A 13,565-nucleotide genomic window follows, 5' to 3' on the forward strand; every position below is an offset into this window, starting at 1 on the left:
CGTTACAGCAAATTGACACAAGTCGGTACAGTACTGCCATATTTATGTTGCTGGCCTTGTAATTCATAGGCCCAAATTAATCATCCAGAAGTGCTTAAATGCTAATATGCTACTGTCCACATTTGAATTCAGCTTTAAAGTAATATGGAAATAAAAACCTGTTGCCAGTATTAGAGTGAAGCTGACAAGCCTTCATCAAATCCCACTGGCTCAACAAAGTCCTTTGGGGAATATCCTTCTCCAGCTCAGCCTTCTGTGAAATCTGTGTCAAACTAACACAGTTGACCGGAGACCATCGATTGAAGTGAGCCACCAATCTACCCAGAATCATGAGGGATCAACAGTGAACGCCAGAAAAACTTTCACTCCACTGATAAAAAGCAGCAAAACTGATATTTTCTCCAATACACTAAAAAACCCGATTGTAAAATAAAGGAACTGCATCCCATTTTTAGCACTGCATGAGCACACTACTATACATGTGGTGCATTACCCACCTAATATGTGCATGAGAATATAGCAAGCAATGTCTACTCATATAAATTACAATGCCACTTTTGGCCAATCTCATTTGCTGTACATAAAGATACTGTGGATTGTCCATATCAGCTCGGCTGGAAATAGGAACTCCTTTCATGGTGAATTTGCATTGAATAACTTCCTCGTTTCACATGCTGCTGCTCCTAAATTCTGTGCCACAGTAATGCAATGATTAAAACTAATCAATATAAATATCTGTACATCATGTACAACACAACCATCAGTCTTTTTGTTCTGTATAAATATATGTCTATATTCTTGCTCTCTTAACACTTATAAATATTCTATATACAGATTTATATCAGTCCCATAGTTAGTGCACAAGACATTCACCAATTAGTAAGAAAACAGTTGGCATATAATGCCATTTCACATATTTATCATTCTTAATTTGTTAATCCTACATTTGTATTTTTCCTATCAATAACTATGATGTCATGAATAACTTGTTTATTTTTTTTAGGTTCTAGTAATTTGTCATTAATGCATCATTTAATAAATAAAACTTTCATGATGAAATTATGTGCTATGTGCATCTAATGAGATCATTTACTGAAAGGCACAAGTGTGCTTCAATGCAATTAATCACTGTTATTAACAACGTACCTGCGCTTTGCAAACTGTAAGGGAAGCAAAATGCTTTATTTTTTTTAACCAAGTAATGAAAGACCAAGCGGCTAATAATTAGTTAGAATATGTAACTGAAAAATCTTTGATGGAAAATACAGTATAATCTACCTTTCTCAACATTTCAGTGCAGATTTGAAACTCGCCCATTTCCTTTAGTTGGTGCCTAGTGCCTGAATTGATGTTGGCATTTAAGTTTGCCATCAGATCCATTCCTCCTCAGTGAATTCTGGTTCAATTATGTACACCACCTTGCTGTTAAAGCAGGTTTGCCTGATAGATCTATCAGGAAGCCACAGTGCGATCACGAGTCAAGGGCTGCACCACTGCAATTCTTCTGCCCCTCTTCACCAGAACATTGTGTAATTTTCATACCACAGTGCCCAAAATCCAGCTTGAAGACTTTGTCTCATTCATGGATTCACAACGTAAGGCAGTCATTTCAAACAATGAAACTTCAACGAATCGAGAAGTTAATACACTTTCTGTGCATGCATATTGAGGGTATTAATGAACACCGATGTCAAATGACGTTAACAGAAATCAGAGAGACATCAGAGAGCATGATAGTGTTACCAAAAAGATGACAGTGATACATGTCAGTTTTACATTCATTTCATTCAATCACAATGAATAGAAACTAAAGGAAGGCAATGATGTGGAATGTAAGATGCAACAGGCACCTTACTTTAGCCCTATTGTCCCATGAAATTTTAATAGTAAGATATCGTTAATGATTCACTGGCACTGACCTGAAGGAAAGACATTTCCACTTTGACACATATTTGAATAAAATAAGCACTCTGCAAGTGACCTTGTCTAACAGCAAGGCAGTAATCATAGAGGAATCAATAATTACATATATTTACAGAAAGAGTGTGCTGATCATTTGCATTGAGAAGTTTGCAACCTATAACGCAGCATTGTTTCCAGCGTTCAGAATCAGAGGTAATCAAGCTGGAGAATTTCTAAAAAGCATAATAGTACAAAAGGTATTTTGTTTTTGTTATTTTAAAACAAGACATGATCAGCAAATTACTGTGGCATTCTCTACTTATTTGATCATAAAACTGTGCTGTAAATCATAACGCAGGATATTGAGTAAGGATACAGTCAAGTTACTGGAAACAAAACAGTTTTTCTCTCAATATTCATTGAAGAAGACAAATTAAGTGTGCAGTCTTTAAGGTAGATTATTTTTTGGAATCCATTTATTAAAATAGTAACAATTATTTTCTTTTATGTTGCCTGTGGCACCTCTTCCTTGAGGTTTAGTAAAAGGAGGTCAAATGTGCGTGGGAATTAAAATTCCATACCAGTTGCAGCATGACCAAAGTATAGTCCCTTCACTGCTATCTGAAAACAATGACTATTTTATCGATGTTTGGAACAGGTGGCAGGTTTTAGAGAGAACATCTTTCCTGAAACACAGATATCTGAAAAAACTGTTTCTTATTGATGTTTAGGAGGATGAATTGCTTCTGGATATTCCATGCAATTATCAAAGCCCTTTAGTGTTCATTCCTTCCTCTTCCTCTTTGAGTTGATTGCCCTCCTTCTCCAGGGCCTCACCTCATTCTTCATCACAGGAAGAATGGCTCCAAATCCCTGTCATATCTGGGATAAACTAGTTTCTGCATAAATAAAAGACAAAGCACAGGACACTGATCCCTGTGCACTAGCCCAAGTCTAGGAATTCAAGAAACAAACAAACCCTTGAGACACTCTAATCACAGCAAGCAGAAATCAATCAACAGCCTTGAGACTCCTGAGGACCGACTTTCCTTTTCAAAACTGGACAGCTATTTCAAAATATCCTGATGTGCAATGGTAATCACAAAATGTTTCTTTCCTTTAGACAGCTCTGCCGATACAAAGGTTCAATCCTTTCATCGTTGTGATAAGTGTCTATACAGAGCAGTGATGCATTCCTATTTATTCCAAGACACTTACAGTGATAACACTACACCTTTGAGCACGGCAGGCTATCTTGAAATACTCTCTCGCTTTTTGAAAAACCCAAGTTAGTTGAGACTATGCTGAGAGATTTGATTTATTTCTGATTGGTGAACTGGAAATCTACAAAGGTTTGGTTGTTTCTAACGTTTACCCTTGGGCAGTGTGCAGGGAATAATGTGCCAATCCACTCAGCTTTTGGCTTGACTTCAAGGCTGCTGCTCACACCAGTTTCTCCGAGATATGGGGGGGGGAGTGGATTAGCAGGTATCCTTCTTGTATGCAGAATGAGCAGAGAGCACAGAGAGAAGGACAAGCTGAGAGAGGAAGCTGCGGGAGGCAGCGAGAGAAATCTCTTAGAAGAAGGGCTCTCACACACAAAATATTCAGGAGCAGTTCTCTGAAACTCAGTGAGAGAACAATCTGCCAGGCGTTGGTGGTTCAGTAAAGACGCTCTCACTCAAATCTGTCACCTTCTCCAGCCATAATTAGAAGCTCAAACCTGAAAGGGCAATGCACCGGCTGTCATCCTCCTAGATACAGTCTCCAATGCCAGAAGAGCAAGCTTCTTCACTGTGCAGGGTGATCAGACCACAACTCTGCAGGTGCCACATTGAAGCCCTAGATCAGGGGTTCCCAACCTGACATGCACGATCCCCTTGCTTAATGGTATTGGTCCATGGCATATAAAGGTTGGGAACCCCTGCTCTAGGTGTAACTTCACCAAAAGGAGTAACCACTCTCTCGATGACTGAGCAGTGCACGAGCAATTGGTGCATTGACACAGATCAATGCTGTCGAGGTGGTTGTATTCTGTAACGGTCCGCAGCTGAACCGCCACAACTAACCAAAAGGCAGTTACGGGAGGTCAAGGGTTAACGCCTACAACATGGTCTGCAGCACAGGGATTCTTGCACACACAAATGCCACATGGCTACCAGACAAAATTGTGAAAGGGCAAACTACTGCTGAGCCACAATGAAGACTCTACTGCCTACGCCACCCAAGAGGAGCTCCGCAGTACACAGCAGAAGAAAAAGGGGAAAAGTTTAAGGGGAGCATGAGGGGAAACCTTTTCACTCAGAGGGATGTGTGAGTGGGGAACAAGCTGCCAGCACAAGTGGTGCATGCAAGCTCAATTTGAACAGTTTGCATGGGTACACGGATGATAAGGGTATGGAGGGCTATGGTCCCCGGTGCATGTCGATGGGGGTAGGCAGTTTAAATTTTTCGGCCCCCTCACTAGATGGGCTGAAAGGTCTGTTTCTGTGCTGTACTTTTTGATGATCCTATGGCTCTAATTCTGCTGTGTGCCACACAGGCTTCCCTTTACAGGGGCTCTGCTTCTGTTAACCAGCTCCACGTCAGGCAGCTAAACACTAAGAAAAAGTGGTGGAGGGGGGGTTCAGAAGGAGAAAGGGAACAAGAAGAAAGAGAAAAAGAAGCGGCATGCTTGGCCAGGCTGTCTGCTTATCCAGCTGCAGTACCAATTCATTCAACTGCAGCAGCAAAACACATCCTAATTCCCTATTCTGCAAAAATGTATTCAGCTGCAACATGAAATACAAGCCAACTCAGAATAAATATTCCAAACCGGTTTTATCAATCCAATCTTGGCAAATGGAATAAGAACATTTTTTCACCCTCAGTGTCTTTACCTAAGCGGATGGCGACAGAATAGCTCCATTGGTCAGCTGGAGCAGACAAAGGCCAACAACACAAGTTAATCACCAAAAAGTCCAAATTACTTATCCAAAGATAGGTAAGAAAGTGGAAATCAAAATTGCCATGGCAGAAGGTGCCTTAAGTAAATATACAGACACACTTAAGTGGAGACTGAATGGAGTTTGTGAGGAAGGAAATACGTTTTTCTGCTGATGGAGAGAGAGCGCCTGTGGTATGTCGAATACCGGGTGAAACGTGAAGTCTTTGGGGTAACTGCAAGTCTTTGTTTTTGCTGTTGCTTTGCTCACACCTGAGTGCTCGGTGGCGGTGTCGATGCCAATGCTTGCTGTTTTTTGTCGGTGGGGGGAAGAGGGATAGTTGCTCGCTGCCGCTTATGCACAAGAGGGGGGGAGCTGGGGGCGGACTTCGGGGTTCTCACGTTTAACTGTCGTTCATTCTTTGGGGCACCTCTTTGTTTTGGCGGATGTTTGGGGACATAAAGCATTTCAGGATGTATGTTGTATACATTTCTCTGACATCAAACTGGACCTTTGAACCTTTGATGGAATTATTGAAGCAAGTTGGGAGGAGATTCATGCAGAGCAAAATCAGTGGTAGGGCCGGCTGGGCTGAGTGTAGCCTGGTCGTGGAACTTTAGTGAAGGAGACTGCAAATGGCTTTGGTGTGCAATTGAAGGCTGTCTTTGAACTGTACCCTCCCACCAGGATTGGCATCATTTCTGATGAGAAGGGCTCCTAAATATCCTGTGAGGCTTGAATGTCCTTTCTCATGACACGACAACCGGCAGAATGACAATTGTTGGATAATGAGTGTAGTCTTCACTGCACAGTGCCACTGCTGCTCCCTCCACGTCACTGCCCAGTTATCCCAGCACTGTGAACGAGGTGAGATTGCTGTATTGTTGCAACAGCCTGTCATCTCCTTTGAACATTAGTATTCCCATCATGCTGGCCACATCCTGAGCTTAGACAGTGAAAATCCGAGCTTCCACATCAACACAAAAACATTTGGTTGGAGCCTGCCTGTGCTGCAACAGGATCTGAGATATCAGCTGCAAGGCACTGGGTCTTCAACCCAAAATGACACTTCTGTGAAGCAATGGATGGGCTCCAATCCCTTTGCAAGGTTGATGTGGATTCCTCCATGCTCTTTGACAATGCGCACGTTTTCTGGAATTAAGAATTTCACCTTTTAAACTTTCTTATCCACAAAAGTCCTTACTTAACTCCGCTTTACTAGAACGTGTCTGTGATCTACTGAATTATTTGCACATCCCCAGCCCAAGGTGCGGGCTGCGTGCCCAGAGTCACTCCACATGAAAAGATACACCACTGAGCCCATCTCTAAATAATGCACTTGGTTTGGTCACAGACTGAGTGAATCTGTGCCATCATTTAAATTCCTTTCCATCACCACTTTACTGGAGTGTGATTTTTTGCCAGCTGAAATGGACCGCACAGGAGTAGCAAAGTGTTGAGGGACACGGGCAAATGTGGATGTTGTATTTTTGGTAAAACAGGAGAAATTTGAGAAGGGTTAGGCTTTCAGCCGTGGTTTGACGATTGACCCAATAGGAAAGTCCCACTAACATGAAGCAGCACCTCTCCGTGAGGACATGTGATGCAATGTCTCAGCCATTCTAACTACTGCTCCCTGTCTAGTATCCCGGATGGACTGAGGTGGAATGAGATATCCTGCTTTATGCAACACTATTTGAATATTGTGTCTGTCATTGCTGAATTGCGTGCAGCCTATGAAAAATAGATACAAGACTTACTACGTGTGCAACTGTGCTACTGACTGTGTGGACCTGATTGAAAGACAGTGCTCTATAGGGCAATGCGACAGTGGTGCACAAAGGATGTCAGATGCACTGGGTGGAGTATGCTGTCTGAAGATGTATTCACTGAATGTGGGTGGTTTGCTTCCAACAGTGCGTTAGATTAGTCCAGCTTTTCAACTGGCATATATCGCACAGTGATTTGCTCGGAGTGTGCTAGGGGACATCCCAATCCTTTCTAGAAGCAGAACAGCTCTCCTGCTTTCCAACTCCTCCACCACGGCTCCCACTGCAGTGGAATAGTCCCGAAGTCTTCCCTTTCCTGTACTGTACCATCCGTGAATATCTCCCAGTTCAAAACGAGTACCCAAACAATTTCCACCACCTGGTATAGCTTAATCCCACCCCCTGGAAGGAGAACACACTCAGGCTTTGAGTATTGCAGGCTAGTTTAACTGACGTTTGCTAAACACAAATTTGCATCCATATTGAGGCACTCAGATAATAAATAGCCAGTGAAAGCTGACTTCAAACAACTATCATTCAGAAGTGCGGTCAGCACAAACTGACATAATTCCAACATTGGAAATTACAGGCATCAGGCTAATTGGGCACAATCCTTATGTTAGTTTTCTGAACCCATCAAATTTAGTCCCCAAGATATTGCCTTGACAAGATAGTGGTTTTTGGATGAAGTTTCAGTAGCAGGGAAATTTATTAGCAGTCTATGCATAGGTCTTTTAGATACCAACAGTCAGAAATTAGATGTTGGCTTTTAAAAAAGGGCAAAATATTATCCATGGGTACCTTCAGCTCCAGACTGAGGGTGTGTATTTTGGTTCATCATGTTCTTTTGGGACTAGTCATAGGAAGTCATTCCTGCCTGTGGCCATCAAACTTTACAACTCCTCCCTCGGAGTGTCAGACACCCTGAGTAAATAGGCTGGTCCTGGACTTATTTCCACTTGGCATGATTAACTTACTATTATTTAATTATTTATGGTTTTATATTGCTATATTTCTTCACTATTCTTGGTTGGTGCGGCTGTAACGAAACCCAATTTCCCTCGGGATCAATAAAGTATGTCTGTCTGTCTGTCAGTTCCTAGTGTGTTGTGCTTCTGGTTATACTGTGATTTTTTTTTAACCCTACATTGAGGGTGCCGTACAAATCTCTTTAGTCACCTAATCTTGTGGAGAGCACACTCTGCCAAGATCACCAAGTAATCCCAGTATCAGATAACAAAAGACAATATCCTGATGCCTTGCACTCTTTGACTAAACACACTTACAACAGGCTTTATAGCCAGGAAGACACAATGGAATCTTGTACACATCATCTCAGATTTCCAGAGCTGGAGCAGATAGACCACAAGATTTACATTAGCTTATTTACCAGTGTTAGTAGATGACTCCAGTCAAAAATCCGTGAAGGCTAAAGAAATTTCATTTTACTTACACCTCGTGGATTATGGATGTTGATCCTTGAATACTCAAAGTTTTTGTGTTCTTAATAATCAGAAGTAGATCTTAAAGTGTTGAAGGATAAAAATCCACTAGGAGAATCATTCTGGTATATTTTTATCAGCCTGGGCCACAACAAAATGCTATGAATTATTAGAATAGGAGACCATCTATAGAAAAAAGTGTTTTCTTTCTTTAAATCTAAATTCCAAATAACGAGTGATTAAGTTTCGAAGCAAGCAATTAGAACTACTAACTAAAAGGTAATGAAGTGTGTATCCAGTAGAAACACAAAGTTATTAAGAGGACAAGATACAATTTTTGATACTGAGTAATACTATAAAAATAAACATTACCCCTTGAATGTGCCTATGTTGAATTTTATAATTCAGTGAATTGGGATTAATTGGGCCATTGGTTAATTGGGGCAGCCGCTTTTTTAAGACAACACTTAATGAAAAAAATAAATTGAAAAAAATTAGGATTCCTTTGTTTATTTGGGAAACTATGCCACTTAATTGGGGCAGGAATCTGTTGCCAAACAGTTTCGAACTAGCGTCAGTCACATGCAAGTTATGTGGCCGTTATACACTTCACTGTAATTAAAGCAACAGTTTTAAATAGCATCACTTGCGTGTTTGTGTTCAAAAAGCAGTGACTTTTGTCATTGATCGTAGGCAGATGATAAATAGTAAGACAACTTGGAACTGTTTTGCTCACTGCAGTTTCAAGCATTGAGGCTTGCGGATGCCAGAAACGGCTGGGGTGAAATGAAACAATTTCACTACTTCAACAAGTTAGGTACTATGATGAATTTGAAGGTATCAGCAATCATTTTGAATGTTACAATTAAAACGAGGATTTGGTGGCTCCAATCATCGAAAGCACTGTTTGAAAGCTATCCACTATCTGCACTTGGTGTCTGTGACGATTTTGTTTATTTACAGTCAATCAAAAGAGCACGTCAGTGTACACTGAATGAACTCCAGCATAACAATCAGGAACTAATACAGTTTTATATACTGTAGTGATTTTGGTTGTGTCCTAATTTATTCTGTATTTCATTTCAATACATAATTTATTACTTATTTAAAGGGTAGTTTGTCATTTTTTATACCTTGTTAACTATTTCCATGAAACTTTGGATAATTGGGGCAGCCATTTAATCGGACCAAAATGTACAAGTCCCAGTGAGCCCCAATTAACTGGAACACACTGTTTTTGAAATTTGGGCAGATTAATTTACCATTTCGCACAGAAACATAATAATAATCAGCACACTCTTCATTCAAACAGATATTAGAAATTCATTGGACATAATTCAGGTGTGCTTTCACCATATTACATATAATGTCTACTTGAACCATAACTTGGCATGTTGAACATTTTACTTACAGACATTTATAGATAAACATTATGAAAGTCATCTTCAACATGTATAAAGTGTTCATGGAGATGAGCTTGTTGTTGATTTTATCTTGTTGCACCAATGTTTTTATATTGACACAAGAGGAGATGTTTGAACGTTTTCTTGAAGGTAGCGTTGCATAGTGCATAGCAGGCTGGGTTGATAGTACTGTTGATGTAACAGAGCCAGTATCCAATAGTCCATACTGTGTTAGGGACGCAGACTGAACAGAAAGTGTTAATGAGCACCATGACATTGTATGGCGTCCAGGTGATGATAAATGCCAGCAGGATAGCCAGGATGGTCCTGGTCACCTTCTTCTCCCTGGTTACAGCTCCCTTCTTTTTCTTAGCAGGGGTCTTTGTCATTTTAATGATCTTGTGGGCTGCGGCGAGCTCTCTGTCTTTACCATTCTTGGTGCTGTTGTCTGGCACTATTTCAACTGTGGTAGCACAGTAGTCACTCTTTTGGGATTTAGTGACAACCTTTATGCAGGAGAGCTTGGAGCTGCCGATGCTAAAATGCCTTTGTGCAGTGGAGACCTTTGTGCTCTCATCAATCGTTCCTTCCTCCTTCTGGATGGAAGGGACCACACTGAGGGAAGTCGAGTCATTGGAGACCTCCTTTTCCTCTCCTTGGCCACAATGATCCGTCATTACTTCACCAGCCGCCTTGCCGTTCTGTACTTTGACACTCTGCAACCCGTCAGGTGCACTTGAAATGTTGTTGTTATTCGGTTTCATTATTTTGCCTCGCACTAGATTGGGAGAAATGGTGCCCTTGTTTGACTCTGGCTCTTTCTTATCCTTCTTGATCCGACTCTTGCTAGCACGGGATATGTGCACGTACAAAATAGTCATGGTAATAACCGGGAGATAGAAGGCTGCTATTGCAGTGCCAAAAGTGACAACCGGATTTGAGAAGAACTGCACATGGCACTCACTCTCTTCAACTGTCCGCCCACCTACAATGAACTGCCAGAAGAGAATGGCAGGAGCCCACAGTATAAATGACAGCACCCAAGCTGCTGCAATCATCATCCCTGCCATCTTGGTGGTTCTCTTCACAGGGTAGCTGAGAGGCTTTGTCACACAGAAGTATCGGTCAAAGCTGATGATAAGAAGGTTCATGACAGATGCATTACTAACAACGTAATCTAGAGCCAGCCATAAATCACATACCACTGGGCCCATGGGCCAGTAGCCAATGACGATGTAAATGGTGTACAGGTTCATAGAGAACACGCCAATAATCAAATCAGCGCAGGCTAAGCTGAAAATAAAATAGTTGTTAATTGTTTGTAAATGTCTGTTTACTTTGATAGAAAGCATAACCAGAATGTTTCCGATAATGGTCACCAGACTCAAAGATCCTGCTACAATCACAATGAAGATTACTTCAACTGTTTTATAAGCGCTCCCTCTTTCAATGTCTGTTAGGTTGCCGAGAGATGCGTTTGTCTGTGTTGAGTTAGCCATCCTTTCCCTCTGAGTTAGCACTGAAGCGGCCTAAATGTAGAAAATAAGAGAAAAAGGAGAAAATATTAGCAAACAAGCATTAAAGGATTTCTAATTGAAGTCTCACCAGCAAGAACACACAAGACCATCTGTTGTAATAAACTTCAAGATTATTGCTGAGGGATTAATTTTTAAACAGGAATCAAAGAGATCACTTATTGTACATACAATTAATTATGAATTATTAGTTAATTACTAGTGCCTAACTGAATGAAGATGTTGATGCCTGACACTGCAAACATGTTTTCATTACAGTGGTCCACCTTTGTGCACTTAAAATGAAGGGAAACCTCTGATACTTTGGTTCTTTTAAGTGCACGTGCTTTAAAAGCAAAAACTACATGAATACGAGAAATCCCAATTGCCTACAGAAATGACGCATGAAGAACAGATGCGCAGGATTATCCCTCTCCTACAGGAGGAACAACCATCCAATCCAATAAACTTGCAGTCAGAAGCAGAAATGAAGCGAAGTCCAGCAGGGAGAGAAGAATCTGGGACTAAGTCACATCAGATCAACAGCATGTGTTTCAAAATAGAATACTACAGAACCATGTTAATGGTGGCCTAACACTATTGATTTCCCCTGGTTATGTAGCCCATGAGAATGCTAAACAATTATGGTCTAATTTTCTTGAAACTAATAGCCTAAAAAGGGAAGTTATGACCTGTAGAAAAGGGATAGGTGACACCTGAAGCCAAGGGGCACCAATATCCTTGTGGACAGGTTTGCTGGAGCTGTGGAGGAGGGTTTAAACTAATTAGGCAGGGAGGATGGGAACTGGAATGAGAGGGCTGAAGACGGGGCAGTTGGTATACAGGTAGATGCAGTGATCAATAAAGTATGTCTGTCTGTCTGTAGTGAGACTGAGGAAGTACAGGCAGGTGATAGGGCAAAGTTGCAGTCACTAGAATGAGTTGAAGTCTAACATGGTGGCAAAATTGAAAAGGGTGAGGAATACATGTCTAAAGGTGTCATATTTGAATGCACATTGTACAGTATATGGAATAAGGTAGAGGTTAGAGATTACAGGTATGACATTGTGGGCATCACTGAATAGTGGCTGAAAGATCATAGTTGGGAGATTAATGTCAAAAGATACATTGTATAGAAAGGACAGACAGGTAGGCAAAGGGGGTGGAGTGGCTCTGTTAGTAAAAAATGAAATGAAATCCGTAGAAAGAGGTGACATAGGATTGGAAGATGGAGTACCCTTGTGGGTAGAGTTAAGAAACTGCAAGGTTAAAAAGACCTTGATGGGAGTTGTATACAGGCCTTCGAACAGTAGCCTAGAGGTGGGGTACAAATTACAACAGGAGACCGAAGAAGCATTTAAAAAAGGAAATGTTACAATAGTCATGGGGGATTTCAATATGCAGGTAGATTGAGAAATTCAGGTTGGTGCCGAACCCCAAGAGATGGAATTTATAGAAAGCATACAATTTGGGTTTCCAGAAACGTTTGTGGTTGAGCCCACCAGGGGAAAGGCAATTCTGGATTAAGTGTTGTGTTATGAACCAGATTTCATTAGGGAGTTTAAGGTAAAGGAACCCTTAGGAGACAGTTATCATAATATGATAAATTCACCCTGCAGTTTGGGACGGAGAAGATAAAGTCAGATATATTAGTACTTCAGTGGAAAAATGGGAATAACAGAAGCATGAGAGAGGAGCTGGCCAAATTTAATTGGACGGGGACAGTACCAGGGAGGACAGCAGACCAGCAATGGTTGGTGTCTCTGGGAGAAATTCAGAAGGCTCAGGATAGATACATCCCAAAGCATTCTAAAGGGAAGATGAGGCAACCCTGGCTGACAAGGGAAGTCAATGACAGCATAGAAGGAAAAGAGAACAAATAATACAGCAAAAATTGTGGGAAATTAGAGGATTTGGAAGCTTTTAAGAACTAACAAAAGGCAACTAAAAGTCATAAAGAGAGAAAAGATGAAATATGAATGTAAGTTAGCCAATAATATGATACCAAAAGTATTTTTTCAGAAATATAAAAAAGTAAAAGGAGAGGCGAGAGTGGATATTGGACCACTGGAAAATGATGCTGAAGAGGTAGTAATGGGGGAAAAGAAATGGCAGGCAAACTTAATACATATTTTGTGTCTGTCTCCACTGTGGAAGACACTAGGAGTATCCAAAAATCCAAAAGTATTGGGGACAGAAGTGAGTGTTGTTGCTGTTACTAAGGAAGCTTGGGAAGCTGAAAGGTCAAATGGTAGATAAGTCACCTGGACCAGATGCACAACACCCCCAGATTCTGAAAGAGGTAGCAGAGGAGGAGGTATTAGTCATGATCTTTCAAGAATCACTAGATTCTAGAATGGCTCTGGAAGATTGGAAAATTGCAAATGTCACTCCGCTCTTTAATAAATGGGCAGACTATTATTTAAATGGAGAGAGAATTCAAAGTTCTGAGATGCCAACAGGACTTGGGAGTCCTCGTGCAGGATCCCCTTAAGGTTAACCTCCAGGTTGAGTCGGTGGTGAAGAAGGTGAATGAAATGTTGGCATTCATTTCTAGAGGAATAGAGTATAGGAGCAGGGATGTGATGTTGAGGCTCAATAAGGCACTAGT

General features: G+C 41.1%; 1 protein-coding gene across 3 annotated transcripts in view; it reads right to left on the reverse strand.

Annotated features, from left to right (window-relative positions):
* Nucleotides 1-5,486: 5,486 nt before the first annotated feature.
* The window catches only part of LOC140734825 (muscarinic acetylcholine receptor M2-like), a 74,340-nt gene continuing 66,261 nt past the window's right edge, over nt 5,487-13,565 (reverse strand). For all 3 annotated transcript variants that reach the window (XM_073059401.1, XM_073059400.1, XM_073059399.1), the window contains one exon: nt 5,487-10,969. In XM_073059401.1, coding sequence (XP_072915502.1) covers nt 9,527-10,939 — 1,413 coding nt within the window. In that variant the 5' untranslated portion in view covers nt 10,940-10,969 and the 3' untranslated portion in view covers nt 5,487-9,526. The remainder of the gene's footprint in view (nt 10,970-13,565) is intronic.

The sequence above is a fragment of the Hemitrygon akajei genome, chromosome 10 (genome assembly GCF_048418815.1).
Source record: "Hemitrygon akajei chromosome 10, sHemAka1.3, whole genome shotgun sequence".
Classification (NCBI taxonomy): Eukaryota; Metazoa; Chordata; class Chondrichthyes; order Myliobatiformes; family Dasyatidae; genus Hemitrygon; species Hemitrygon akajei.